Raw genomic sequence first — 13,238 nt, forward strand, 5'->3', positions numbered from 1 at the left:
TTTAACTTTTAACAAGGCAGACATGTTTACTTGAGATAGTTGTTAGATGTTATAACATAATAATGATTGCATGTCATAAATGCCTGCTCAGTGGTGGTTTTCCTTTCATTTAAATACCAACACATACTCATAAAATTGCCATGTAAATCAGGTTTTTTGTACAAAGTTATTACAACTATGTTTTGTTGCTTACTTTGTATCTCATGCCAGAAGCAAATGTTGTAAAAACAAGGTTAATGGCCAGGAGTCGAGTACCCGGATGTGTGACGTCAAATATGTGCGACGAAGCTGTTTGAGGACATGACTTGTTATTAAACGACCAGTGTGGATTTTATATTATCAAGTTTTTCACAATGTTTGCCTGCAGACGGAGCTTGACCAACACCGTCCTCTCTGCTCTTCGGGTTTCCCGCACCAGTCAGGTAAATACGCGGTTTACAGGCTCAGTCTTTAGTGCAATTAGTTTAGGTTTCAGTCCATGTATGAATATATACTGGTTTATGGTTATACTGGTTTCTGTCTCCTCAGGCTGATGTGTCCGCCAGTCTGCAGAGATGTCTTTCGACACAAACAGACGGAGAGGTCCGCATCGCATCGATACTCAAGGAGAAGTTTCCTTCAGCCTCTTCCCTGAAAGTTGTGGATATCTCAGGTAAATGCTGACATTGCTCTTTTTAGAAAAAGAAAATCCTCCGTTATGTTGCAACAATCAAAGACATGAAGAACAACAAAACTGCCCAAACATACACTATCATGGACACATTATGTGGAAGTGATCTGGAAGTCCTTTTCTTTTCTTGTTGTTTGCTGTATACTGTACCCCCTGAATGTCTTTAAGTATTGTTTTATTTTGTTTTATGTCTGTCAGTAAATTCGCACAATAAAAAATAAATAAATTAAAAAATATATCTCAGTTAAATCATATTCGTTCTGAGTTTAAGATCATCCTAAATAAATAAATAAAATGAAATTAGGTTTGAAGCTTTAACTTAAGCTGTTTTGGCCAAAATGTAACCACAAATAACTGAAGGATGTGAAACCGCATTCAGTCTCAGCGCTGCTGGAACAGTCATTGAAGGTTATCTTAAGTGTGTTTGGGGCTGTTCTGTACTGTCAAGTGGTTATATTCCAGATGTTCAATGCTTCTGATGCAGCCAACATAGTTATAAGTAGTCCAGATGATGACGTGCATGCTTCTGAAAATGACGGTTTTGTTGTGATCCTGTGCTTTGTGTAGGTGGTTGTGGGGCCATGTATGAGATCCATATAGAGTCCAGTGAGTTCAAAGGAAAAAGGACTATTCAGCAACACCAGTTAGTAAACCAGGTACATTAAACAATAAATTGTGCTTGTGTGCTCTGCTCAGTACCTCATCTGCTTGACGTGATATTTTTCAGATAACCCCTTTCAAATTTTGTATAATACTTAAGCAATTGTGGACGTGTATACTGCTTGCATTGTATTGTTTTTAAAGAAATGTTCTTAGCAGCTGTTGTTTTTTCTCCACAGGCACTCAAGGAAGAGATTCAAGGAATGCATGGACTACGAATATTTACTGATGTTCCAAAATAGTTGAGAGTCCTTTGACTGTTGTCCAACAACTTCTAGTTCACCCTGTCTATTACGAATGTAAAGTTTTGAAGAGGATATATTGTAGTTAATGTTTTATAAATGTAAACTTGTCATTGGCAAACGACATAAGGACTTAGTCCCTGCTAGTTGCCAGAAGCAGTGTGAAAGTATTCTGTATATTTTTTCAACTAGCGACACATGTGCTCCTCTTGAGATAATATATTCACTGAAAACTAAAGTACGCACAAAATTACTTGTTAAAAAGACCATTTTCTTCCCGGTTTTGGGTCTTCACAGGCTTTATAATGATGCTGGGGAAGTTGTAAGCAGTTGTGGATGTAATAAATATAACCATCCCATATAAAGAAGAATTGCTACAGACTCTTTATACACTGTGAAAGAAATCTTAACGGTAACATTACATGGGACAGTGTGTCCCATGTAATGTTACTAATTTTAAACTACTGAGTAGCTGTTGGATTGCACATGGACCTTGAATTCACGCCATGTCTACATTTATTGATGCATATAGTGATAGAAGCACCTGTTTTCTCCCACACACTTTTGTGACTGAACAAAAATTCAAAGGGCTCATCTCTAGCCTGTTTTAAATTTCGTTTCTACAGCGTGAAAACAAAGCTTCTATGTCGTTCCATCTTTCTGCTAACCTATACCTAACAGTGTTCCAGTGTGCGAATTCTAGGAAAGTGAGGATTAATCGTAAAATCGTGATACATCGATTCAAAGAATCCGGATACATTCTGGAAATTTAAAGAAAACTTCCCCTATGACATTATGAGAACATTTCTAGAGCAAAAATGTTTCTAGCTGGGATGTTTTGGTCGAACGTTTCCGGGGGATCTCACTACTCACTGCCTTATTCTCTTTGTCGCTTAAATAATCATCAAGCCCTCTTTACAGGCTACTATGGTATGTGTGATCGCTCCAACAGTCATAAAAACCAGGAAAGTTAGGGTGCACTGCAGCATACAGTCTTTAGATCTAGAAATCATGTTATTTTATGGACTTACCTTCACGAGGTGGGCTGCCTTTGACAGGACAGCAGTGTCTGCCTAATCTGCCTAAATTTGTTGGCTTAAATACTTTGCCTGCTTTTGACCTAAAAATTATGTGACAAACTTTTAGTATAATTGGCTGGTGGTGGAAAAGGTATCCTAGTATTTGCCTGTGTGAAGCTTTTTCACAAATTCCTTAAAGCATTGCCTCTCAACTGGTCTTCCCTCAGGATTAACCGACAATCCCTTGAAAACTTGCAACCCAAATTTCTGAAACATTTAATCCTCTCAAATGTGTAGACCGTGTGTTTAATGTTGCAGTCTATAGTTTAGCCAAATGAAAAAGGTTGAGGTTTATATCTAAGACAGAATAACGTTATGTATAGGGTTCGGGTTATGAGACTATTACTGTACAAAACCATTATAAGAGGGGGCCAAATGTGTTTCACTTTTTTTTTTTTTTATCAAGACACATTTGTAGCACACTGAAAAAATAGCACTGGTAGAAGGCATAACAGAAACCAGGAGGTAAGGTATATTTCCGAGTGCACCTGAAAGCGTCACACTTGTTGGATGGTTTTTAGCCAGTGCCATCTAAATGGCGAAGGTTTTAGGTTTTAGTAGCACCATGGCCGTGGCAATAGTGCTAAACTGTTGCATTCTTAGACTTCAATATTAAAAAAAAAGTTTTGAACACATTTCACCAGCAGATGGCGCCCTTCAAAGCCAGATGCAGACAGCTCTTCAGATAAAGTGTAATTCATTGCAGGGGGTTTTTTTTCTTCCTATTATCAACCTGTGTTTAATTATCGGGATCTTTGTGACTTTATTTTGGAAAACTGAGATTTCTTGGCTGGAGTTCCGCACTAGTACCCTCCTGTAGACTGAACGGTAACATTTCAGGCCCCTGCGTTGATAAGCGCCCATCCATACAGCGCCTGTCTGCGCACCACATCACTTTAAGCCCCGAGGAAGAGCGGAGAAGCAGAGCCGGCGAGGTGCTTGTCTCCGAAATGGCGAAAGAAGGACCACATATGACAGAGGAAACCGAGTTTATGATCAATAAAAATGTGTGCAAAGAAAATGAGGAATCGTCCAGCGATGCCAAAGAAATGCGAGCGGTGATATTGTCAGGTTTTGGAGGTCTCAACAAACTCCGTGTAACCAAGAAGGCAATGCCCGAGCTGCAGAAGGGACAAGTAAAGATCCGCGTCAAAGCATGGTAAAAATGAAAATATCTGATTCTTTCATTTAATATGTCGAGGTTTGTGCTCTGCTGTGATATCCTTTTTACATTCAAGCGACAGAATAATCCTGAACAACCCCATCTAATTTGAAATTTCGCAGTGTTGAAGCCACAGGTCTTAAACAGAAGGTTAACTGGCAGACTCCAGCTTAAACTAAGGGAAAATGAACAACAAACTGTTGCCAGATAGTCATCATTATTAGATTTAATTATCTAAAATCAAATTATACGTGGGCTTATCCGATAATGTACAATCCTTAATGCCTTAGACTACTGATGAGCCAATGATAAACTCAGTTCGGAAAATATTTTTGAATAGAATATGCCTGATGAATGTGGTTCTGTATCCACAGGGGAATAACCAGTGACTCACTGCTGATTATGATGAATTAAATCTTCAAACCTCTAAACAGCACATATGCCTATATTAATCTCTGTTATTCATTGGTTAGTTGCCAGTGGTTATAGACAATCTGATCCATGGTCTCTAAAATTTATTTCCTGTCAAAATACTGCAAGGCTCATGTTTTCTCTGTCACAGTGGCTTGAATTTTCTGGATCTGATGGTACGTCAGGGGACGATTGATTATCCTCCAAAACCTCCTCTCATCCCTGGGTTTGAATGTTCTGGAATAGTGGAATCAGTGGCTGAAAACACAACCGGATTTGAGGTTAGTTGGCTCAAGACTTCTCACTCTATATTGAAGTGTGAAAGAATGAATAGTGTTCATTTTAGAGCAACCAAATGTGCACCAACTAACCTCGAGGTATGTGCCTTAAACCGAGTAGCCTAATAAGGTATTCATTGCAATTAATCAAGAACTGCTAATGACTTTTTCCTCTCTGTATGTTATCCAGCTTTTTGTGCTTGTGTTCTGATGTTTCTTTCAGATAGGCGACAGAGTTATGGCTTTTGTGAATTACAATGCCTGGGCAGAGGTTGTTTGCACACCAGTGGATTTTGTCTACAAGATGCCAGATGAAATGAGTTTTGCAGAAGCTGCTGCTTTCTCCCTGAACTTTGTGACTGCTTACATGATGCTCTTTGAGGTGGCCAATCTGAGAGAGGGGATGTCAGTGTTGGTTCATTCAGCAGGAGGGGCTGTAGTAAGTCTGTTTTTTTTTACATGACTTTTGAAAAGCCACAAAAAACTTGCACCTTTAAAAGAATAACAACACTCATTGTCACTGTTGGTTTTAGAACTGCAACTTTTTGTTTCCTCTTATTGCTTTATTGTTGACATTAAAAAGTGAAATATAACTAAAGAGGAGAGTGCTACTGTAAGTGGCTGAAATAATTTATTATGACCGAAAAAAAAACTGTTGCCATAGAGATAAATAAATAAGGATGTGGTGTCAGTCATATCTAAACATTATCACTAATAATAATAGATAGATATAATAATATTTGAAAGTTATGAACAAGAATGGTCAGGAGAAGTTGTGAACCAAAGTTGAAAACATGTCATCTGATTTTGCGTTCTGGAGCACTATGTCACCCTTAACCTAACCAGAGCAGATGTGGTTTGCTTCCTTGATTATGAAAATAATTGCAGTTGTGTAGTTCTAATGTCTCATGTGTCACATTATGTTAACATTAAGTTGTTCTCATTGTTTGACAATGAATTGTGATGTTATTTATTGTCATTAATTATGTTACTGCTCTTGTCTGTATTGTTGTTGTCTCAGAGCATGATACGTCGAAATAACTACCGTACTACTACAGATAATAAATGCAATCTAGATGTGGTGCTCTTCTTCAGTTTCATTGTGTTTTCTGACTTCCTGTGATCTTGGTCCATTCAGAGCCCTGTGTTCACATGTTCTGATACATTGTTGTAACTGTTTGTCATTTTCAGGGACAAGCTGTGGCTCAGCTCTGCTCCACCGTACCTCATGTTACTGTGTTTGGGATTGCATCAACTTCTAAACATGCAGCCATCAAAGACTCTGTGACCCACCTCTTCGACAAAAACGTTGATTATACGCAAGAAATCAAAAAGTAAGCACAGACAGTGTTGTCATGATTTTCCAGCTGTTACTCGTGTTTCATGGTATGTATTTCTGCGATATTTTCGAAGGTATTTGAGTGCGATTACGTGGACCTCACTGTCCTTGGAGGGGTTGCGGGAGGATGCAGATGTTACTGCTTGCCTTATTTGGTCTTGTGTGGCCATGGTTCCTATGGCAACACAAAGCTCATCTGATAGAGCAGCAACAGCAGTAACACTGTGTGTGTAGGGAGGAGGTCTGCACTGACATTGTGGAACAACTGAGCCAATTAGTGCCAAGCATTGATATGCCACACATTCCATTCATTGCACAGAGAAACCAGCCTACATTATGAGACAGGTTCGCTAAATCTATGCTGTGAGGATTTAATCTATTCATTAAAGATTCTGAGAGCTTCAGAAGTCATTTATGTTATTGTCTTTTTATTCAATAATTTTCAGGATAGATGCTCCAAACACACAGCACATGACTTTATTATTCCAAAAAAAAAAATACACACGCTCTAAGTATTTATAATAATAGATAAAATGAGTGCTGATCACTTCATGGTTTCTGCCTACATATCTAGATGTAGTGGATTAATATGCCTTTCATCTCTCTGGCCCACACATTCTTCTCAGGATCAAGAGCAAAGTACTCTTAAATTAGTCTTTTGACAAAAGGCAAAAACCATGGGAATCACAAGACCACCAAGCAGTTTAGCCAGGCAGGTGTCCAGGTCCACAAGGCAGAAAGTAAGGCCCTAAAGCTGCCTTGTTCATGACATGCCTTTCATTCTTTCATATCCATGGGCAGACTGTAATGTCTAGTTGAGTCTGAGTGCAATAAGAACATTTTTGTGACAGATATTACAGATTCTGCACAATGTTAGCTTTGAAGAAGATACGTTCCACATAGAAAAAAACTGAACTGTGGGCAAAGTCATAAAAAAACCTCATGGGGTGTTTAATAAGTTGTGTTTTTTGTACAGTGAGACTCAGAGAATAAATGATTGGGGTCATTGGGAAAAATAAGTAAAATGTCTGTGTTTAGGGCTTTAATGGTGACCGAACTGCCGGATTTTCTCAGATTTATTTTGTAAACATGCTCTGGGAAACTCTGGGAATGACATATTCCACATTTCTTGGGCATCTGACAAATTGAACAATTGATTGAAAGGAATATAGATTAAATGATACTTGCTGCTATGATGTTTACACTTTATTCTTGTATGTTTTTTTCTAATCCTTAAAAAGAATGTGATTTACCGTTTTTCTTTGCTGTCGGTGTTTCAGAATATCTCCTGAGGGAGTTGACATCGTGTTGGACAGCCTGTGTGGGGAAAACACTGGGAAAGGCCTGAGTTTGCTGAGGCCTTTGGGAACTTACATCCTGTATGGTATGAACAAAAAATGAACTTAATTAACCTAATTCTACCATGCCTGTCTTTAAATAATAATGTCAAAGAAAACATGTAGAATTTTGGTAATATTTAGCTTTTATGCTAAGGGGGTTGAAGAGTACCAATACCACTCTTAGATCTGTCAATAAAAGGCAAAGCTTGCATAGTGTTACAGATAAAGACTTACTGCTAAAAGGGAGAAACAGCTTTTGTTTTTGAAATAGACCCTTTTATAAAAAGGCAAGTTTGTGTTATTCTGCAAAAAAAAAAAAAAAAGCTTATTTGTGCAATTTAGAGAATCTATAATTAAAATTGTGTTACATTTGGACATTCAGTGGTTGGCATAGCTGTTCCCTACCTTTATGCTAAGCTAAGTTGAGCCTAGGTTTTGCATCATTTTAGATAAAGATGACTGGTATTTGTATTCTCTTCTTATTCTCCACAAGAAAGGTTATGATTTTTTCCCAAAATGACATTTAAAGACAATGCTCAAAGTATTTGTTTTTATAAAATATTGACTTCATAACCTGCAAAGTTAATGTTGTCCCGAACAGCTATACTGCTCTTATCTGATCTCTGTTAATTACTGTTGAGCCTCATGACTCAAGTAGCTACATTAGAGGGAGAATCATTAGTTTAGTTTTAGTCATATTAAATATGTGCGAAAGCATGCTTGCACAGATCTGATTGTCAAAAGATGCAGACTCCTTCTCCCCCCACCTCACCTCTCATGCTTACCGTGGCTGCCTGTTAATGGCCAATCACTTCTGTCCAGCCCTTTGCACAGCATACAGCAATGTTTTTATTTTTGTCCTTTCAGGCGCGTCAAACATGGTAACTGGGGAAACAAAGAGTTTCTTCAGCTTTGCAAAATCCGTGAGTCAGCGTTGCATTCTGTCATCAACATTTGTAGAAAACAGCAACCTGTTAATACCCATTAAACATTTCATGGGTTATGAAGCTCACACACACATACTCTCTCACACACACATATGCATATGAATGAGTCACTTAAGATGCACATGTCTTTTTTTTTTTCTCCAGTGGTGGCAGGTAGAGAAGGTGAACCCTATTAAACTCTACGAGGAGAACAAAGTTATGGCCGGGTTTTCGCTCCTTAACCTGCTTTTCAAGCATGGAAAATGTAACCTGGTGAAATCAGTGATGGACAAGCTTTTATGTCTCTATAACCAAAAGAAGATAAGCCCTGTAGTGGACTCCCTGTGGGCATTGGAGGAGGTAAGAGCCTGGGGTGTGTAAATGTGTGGCCAATGATGATTTAATCACAGTTGTAACATGAAAGTAAATTCAATTGAAGATTTAGAGGCTGCTATTTGTCACTGCTGCTTTCTATGGGACAGTTTCAGCTGTTCTTGGAGGTTCTTTGACAGATGGCGGGTAGGTTGCATCTTTCTGTTGCATGATGATGTCCCGCCCACACAAAGCCCATCCATATGGCTAAATATCAATCACTTAAAAAAAAAATTGTTCCTTTATTGAAATCCATATATTGGTCAGGTTTGTAAAGTGTATGCAGATAAATCATTATCAAACTTTAAGTGTTGGATATGGATATTGTCTTTCTGCACCAGCAGGTTTTTCATGTATGAAATCTTGGGATTTATTGCCACAACTAAATGATGAAGACATCTTTTGTTATATTGACTCCTTGCCAAAAATAGACACCTTTGACATGGACATTAACAGCTAGCAGAGAAATATTCTCTTTCTTATAGCATAGGCCTGGCAATATTACAACTGGTGTTCATGATATGTTGCATCATAATACAATACTATACAATACAATACTCCAATACGATGGATACGGAATGTTAAACTACGATATGATGGATACCAAACATTACATTACACTACAATATGATACAGTACGATATGTTGTTATGCTACAATATGTTACAATTAAATATATTACAACACACTACAATATGTTACAAGGCAATACCTTACAATATCTCACAATATACGATATGTTACTTTTAGCTACAATATGTCGAGTCCAGGAGGAGTCCTTTGCTGTAATATTTAGTACAGAAGTTTCAGCTATAAGCTCAAAGTTTAGAGTTTATCTGAAACTCTAAACTAAAAGCTCTGACTGAAAAGGTCATATTTTTAGAATTTTGTTCACACCCTAAAAATCGAAATCCAGGTAAACATGAGCCTGTGCAGGTAATAAATGCATCACAAGAAGCTGATTAAAAGTCATTATCTTTTCTGTATCTGCAGTTAGTGAGCAATTTTCATTTCTCATGGGAAACTCCCCCTGTTGTCATTACTCCTTGGCAGATTGTTCAGGCCTTTCACTGGAATCGTTGCCCATGAACAATCTGGTTAGAGGGGGAGGATGGCGTGGGATGAAGTGCCAGTGGCACAACCGGCCTCATTTGTTTATATGCCTGGAAGTAGAATTCAGAGGGCGTTTGTTGATGTGTTGACCAAGGAAACTTTTTTTTCCTTCTTTTTTTTAATGAAAAGATGTGAATCTGCCTGCCTGAAACAAACAAAAACAAAAAGAGCTTGTCTGACCAGCTAAAATGTATTTGCCTGGCTCCCTCACCTGAAATTTAAACTTACTTTATTGTCAAACTGAGAAATAAAGTCTGAGAAATAAAATCAGCCTATTCACTAAGTCTCATTACACTTAAATACGGTACGGTGGAGCACATGATCTTGTATCATCATCTTTAAACTTGCTACCAAGCCACAAAGTACTTGAAAACTGTCTGACCTAATTTTGCTCATGGCATGTTTTTCTCTAAAAAAAATTTCAAACACAATGGCTAACAGACAAAGAGACACATTCCCTTGGGTCATTGTTTCGATGTAATGACAAGCGAGATTTTAACATCCTTCCTGTGTAATCCTTTGTGGTGTGTGAGTTACACATTACAAAAATAAGTGTATCATTCAAAGTGTAAAATTGTGGTTAGACATGAATGAGAAAATGTTGCATAGATACCATAGTCATGTTGTTTGTAGTACCATCAAAATATGAAGTCTGACAAAATTGGAAATTGCCTGGATTCTGATATGGTTTGTTCGCAAAATGTCCCTCCTGCATCCAAAATAGACTTATTCCAAAACTTTTTTTCACGACTAAATCGGCAACTATTCTTTGAGGGTAGCTGATGGCTAGCTTAAGTTTGTTTGATTTGTGTAGCCTGGACAGTTAGGTGACGTCCTACAGTGGCGCCGGACTTTGAGTCGGACCTTTCCATTCCGCACTCTCCCTGCCAGGTTTAGTACTCTATCCTCTGTCCTGTCAAATAAAGCCATAAACACTTCAGCTGATAGAAATACAGTGAAGAAGCTAAACGTCATTTTGAGTGCGGAATGATTAAAAAGCTGCCTGCTCTTTTTTTGCTACAGGGTTCGAATTCAAAAGTTCCGCCATCTTAGACAGTGAAAGTCTTACTGCCTGAATCTTTTTTTCTCCTAAATAGGAGGTTCATGTTGAGACAAAGTGGTAATACTGTGAACAAATGTACAGAGGCTAAAGTCCTCGAGGCAGGCGTCCTGGGTTTGGCATCAATCATCGTCACTTTGCCACGTCATTCTCTCTCATCTCTCCTCTGTAAAAAAAAGAATAAAACCCCCCAAAAAATCAATGAAAAGTCTAGGTCTAATATACAGAGGTCAGTGTGTACAGACTCTTGAGTTTCACTCAAAATAAAAATAAATACTTTCAGTGATTTGAGTGACTCTATAATAATATGAAAATGTCCCGTAGAAAGCTGCAGAAACATTTATTATTCATAGCTTTTTCACTTCCCAGCCAGTGAAGGATAATCAAATCACTGTTTCAAAGTACAGCCGACTTTCTGACTGCTCCCAGGTATAATACAGCAGTGTACTTGTGTGCTAACGTAAACCCTCTTGAATCATGACTGCAGGCAGTGAAGTGTTCAGTGTGATGTTGAATGTAGCCCAGCAGGGTGAGTCAGCGCCATTTACTCAAATCAAGGCCATCGGCTGTTTTAGTAGGGCCAGTTTACAATTCTCAGCTCTGGTTCTTTGTCTTTTATCACCAGGAAATGACTGCAAAGGGTTTTTGTGATTCTTTTTTATTTATGTCAGGAAAGCCTGTGATAGTCTTTGTTTGTTGTAAATTGCTTCTTGTTTTGAAAGAGAGATTTTACTTTTTAAAACCATTGACAAATATACAAGCAGAAGTGAAATGTTTCACATTGTTCTTATTTACAATGCTTTTGTTTTTCTTCATGATCAATCTGAATATGATAATACCAGCCTTACTAACATTTGCTTTTATAACAAACAATTTGGAAGTTTTGATTGATATGAAGCCTGAAGCATATCATTATATGCTAAGCTATGTATAACTCAACCACATTTATTTATCTACTTATATTGGCAACCCCCACAGTGCTGTTGTTTTAACCAGGTCATTATTTTTGAATTTGAGTTAATTTGTGTCTTTTATTTGCAGGTGAAAGAAGCCATGCAGAGAATCCACGACAGGGTCAACGTAGGAAAACTCATTCTGGATGTTGAGAAGACTCCCACCCCTCTGGTAACAATGTTTCTCAGTGTTGTCTTTTTGTAAAAGGATGCTCAACAACAAGAAACCTTTTAAAAGCTTTTGAACATTATATATAATATCTCACCTTGTTCTTTTCCTGCAGTCTTTAAGCACACACCTATTTTTTCATAACTCACTGGGTAGTATTTGATTGTGATAAATAGATGCTTTCAGGCACAGTCAGAATAATTTGGAGGAAGTAAGTAAGACTCCCTTCTGTTTGATAACTTTTTCGTTTCCAGATCAATCTCCACATCAAGCTACTGGATGTGCAGATATGCTTATATTGAAAAATATGGACCCTTTATGTATTCACACAACTACTGTACCTCCTATTGCAAGCCAACATGTATCCACCTTCCCTCTGTTTTATCTGTACAAAAGTTATGAAAGCTGAAGAACATTTTCCTCTTAGATGGCCAACGACAGCACAGAGACCAGTGAAGCAGGAGAGGAAGAAGAGGAGCCCGAAGGAGACAATGATAGCAAGGAGCGAATGCCTTTCATCCATTAAACCCAACCCTGCAACACACAGATAGACTTGAGTGATTCACCACAGGGGAACACAGTCACACGTGTGTGTGTGTGTGTGTGTGTGTGTGTGTATGAATGCAAGTATGTAAGTGTGTGCAGAATATGTCTGTGCCTCTTGTCAGTATTTTCTGTCAGCTTATGAAGCAAGGTGTCCAAGTGCCACTCTAACACTAGTAGAATTTTAATATTCTTGAATCAACATGAAGGTATGTTTTACTAGCTATTGACATCGATACGTTTTTGTCCATATTGTCCATGTTTAGTTTCTGCCAACTCAGATTACATTAGCATTTAATCCTACTGATAATAGATCTCTAAAAAAAGATTTTAGATCTTTCTTCAATGATTGATTCACAAATTGATCCAACTGTTGTAGTTCTCTTGAACAATGGAGTGAATCACATTTTCTTGTTTCAGTAGTTTCAAAGTAGTACAAAATCCTGCAGAGACAAAAAAAAAGAAAGAAAAAAAAGAACAAATGTCATCTTAGTTTAGTTATATGCATGGTATTTTATCTTGAGGTGCTTATCGTATATTATTATGGGGTCCCCAGTGCCTTTGAGCTGAAAACATGTGTTTGATACTTGAAGTTTGCATTGAACAAACCAACAAAACTTTATTTTGAACTGGAGTCTGATGGAAACTATTTAAGCTGCTTTCTTGCCTGTTTACAAAGTTTGTACTGAGGTGACTCAAAGTGCCATCAGAGCTCTCTTTATAAATACTGAAAATGTATTTTCCCTCCAAACTTTGTACTCTGAAATTTTACTTAAATACAAAATATACCAGAGAAGCATTTATCTTCAGGCCACCGGAATCTTAGTTTTGTAAATGGTGGAATAAACAGTTGTATTAGGTCTAATTTATACCTCTCAAAATCCTGTGTAATGCATGTAAATATAAGAGAACATTGACTAC

General features: G+C 37.8%; 2 protein-coding genes across 2 annotated transcripts; both read left to right on the forward strand.

The window, feature by feature from the left end:
* The first annotated feature begins 265 nt into the window (after positions 1–265).
* Positions 266–1,943, forward strand: bola3 (bolA family member 3). The gene is made up of 4 exons (XM_079340399.1): positions 266–422; positions 529–652; positions 1,238–1,326; positions 1,510–1,943. The coding sequence occupies exons 1-4, from the start codon at positions 354–356 to the stop codon at positions 1,570–1,572; spliced, it is 345 nt and encodes a 114-aa protein (XP_079196525.1). The 5' UTR covers positions 266–353; the 3' UTR covers positions 1,573–1,943.
* A 1,444-nt stretch (positions 1,944–3,387) lies between these two features.
* Positions 3,388–12,640, forward strand: vat1l (vesicle amine transport 1-like). Its single transcript, XM_079340298.1, has 9 exons — positions 3,388–3,810; positions 4,376–4,505; positions 4,726–4,941; positions 5,694–5,836; positions 7,122–7,225; positions 8,049–8,104; positions 8,273–8,467; positions 11,694–11,777; positions 12,202–12,640. Exons 1-9 carry the CDS (start codon positions 3,602–3,604, stop codon positions 12,298–12,300), a joined length of 1,236 nt encoding a protein of 411 aa, XP_079196424.1. The 5' UTR covers positions 3,388–3,601; the 3' UTR covers positions 12,301–12,640.
* Positions 12,641–13,238: the final 598 nt, after the last annotated feature.

The sequence above is a fragment of the Symphodus melops genome (assembly GCF_947650265.1).
Source record: "Symphodus melops genome assembly, chromosome: 3".
Taxonomy (NCBI): Eukaryota; Metazoa; Chordata; class Actinopteri; order Labriformes; family Labridae; genus Symphodus; species Symphodus melops.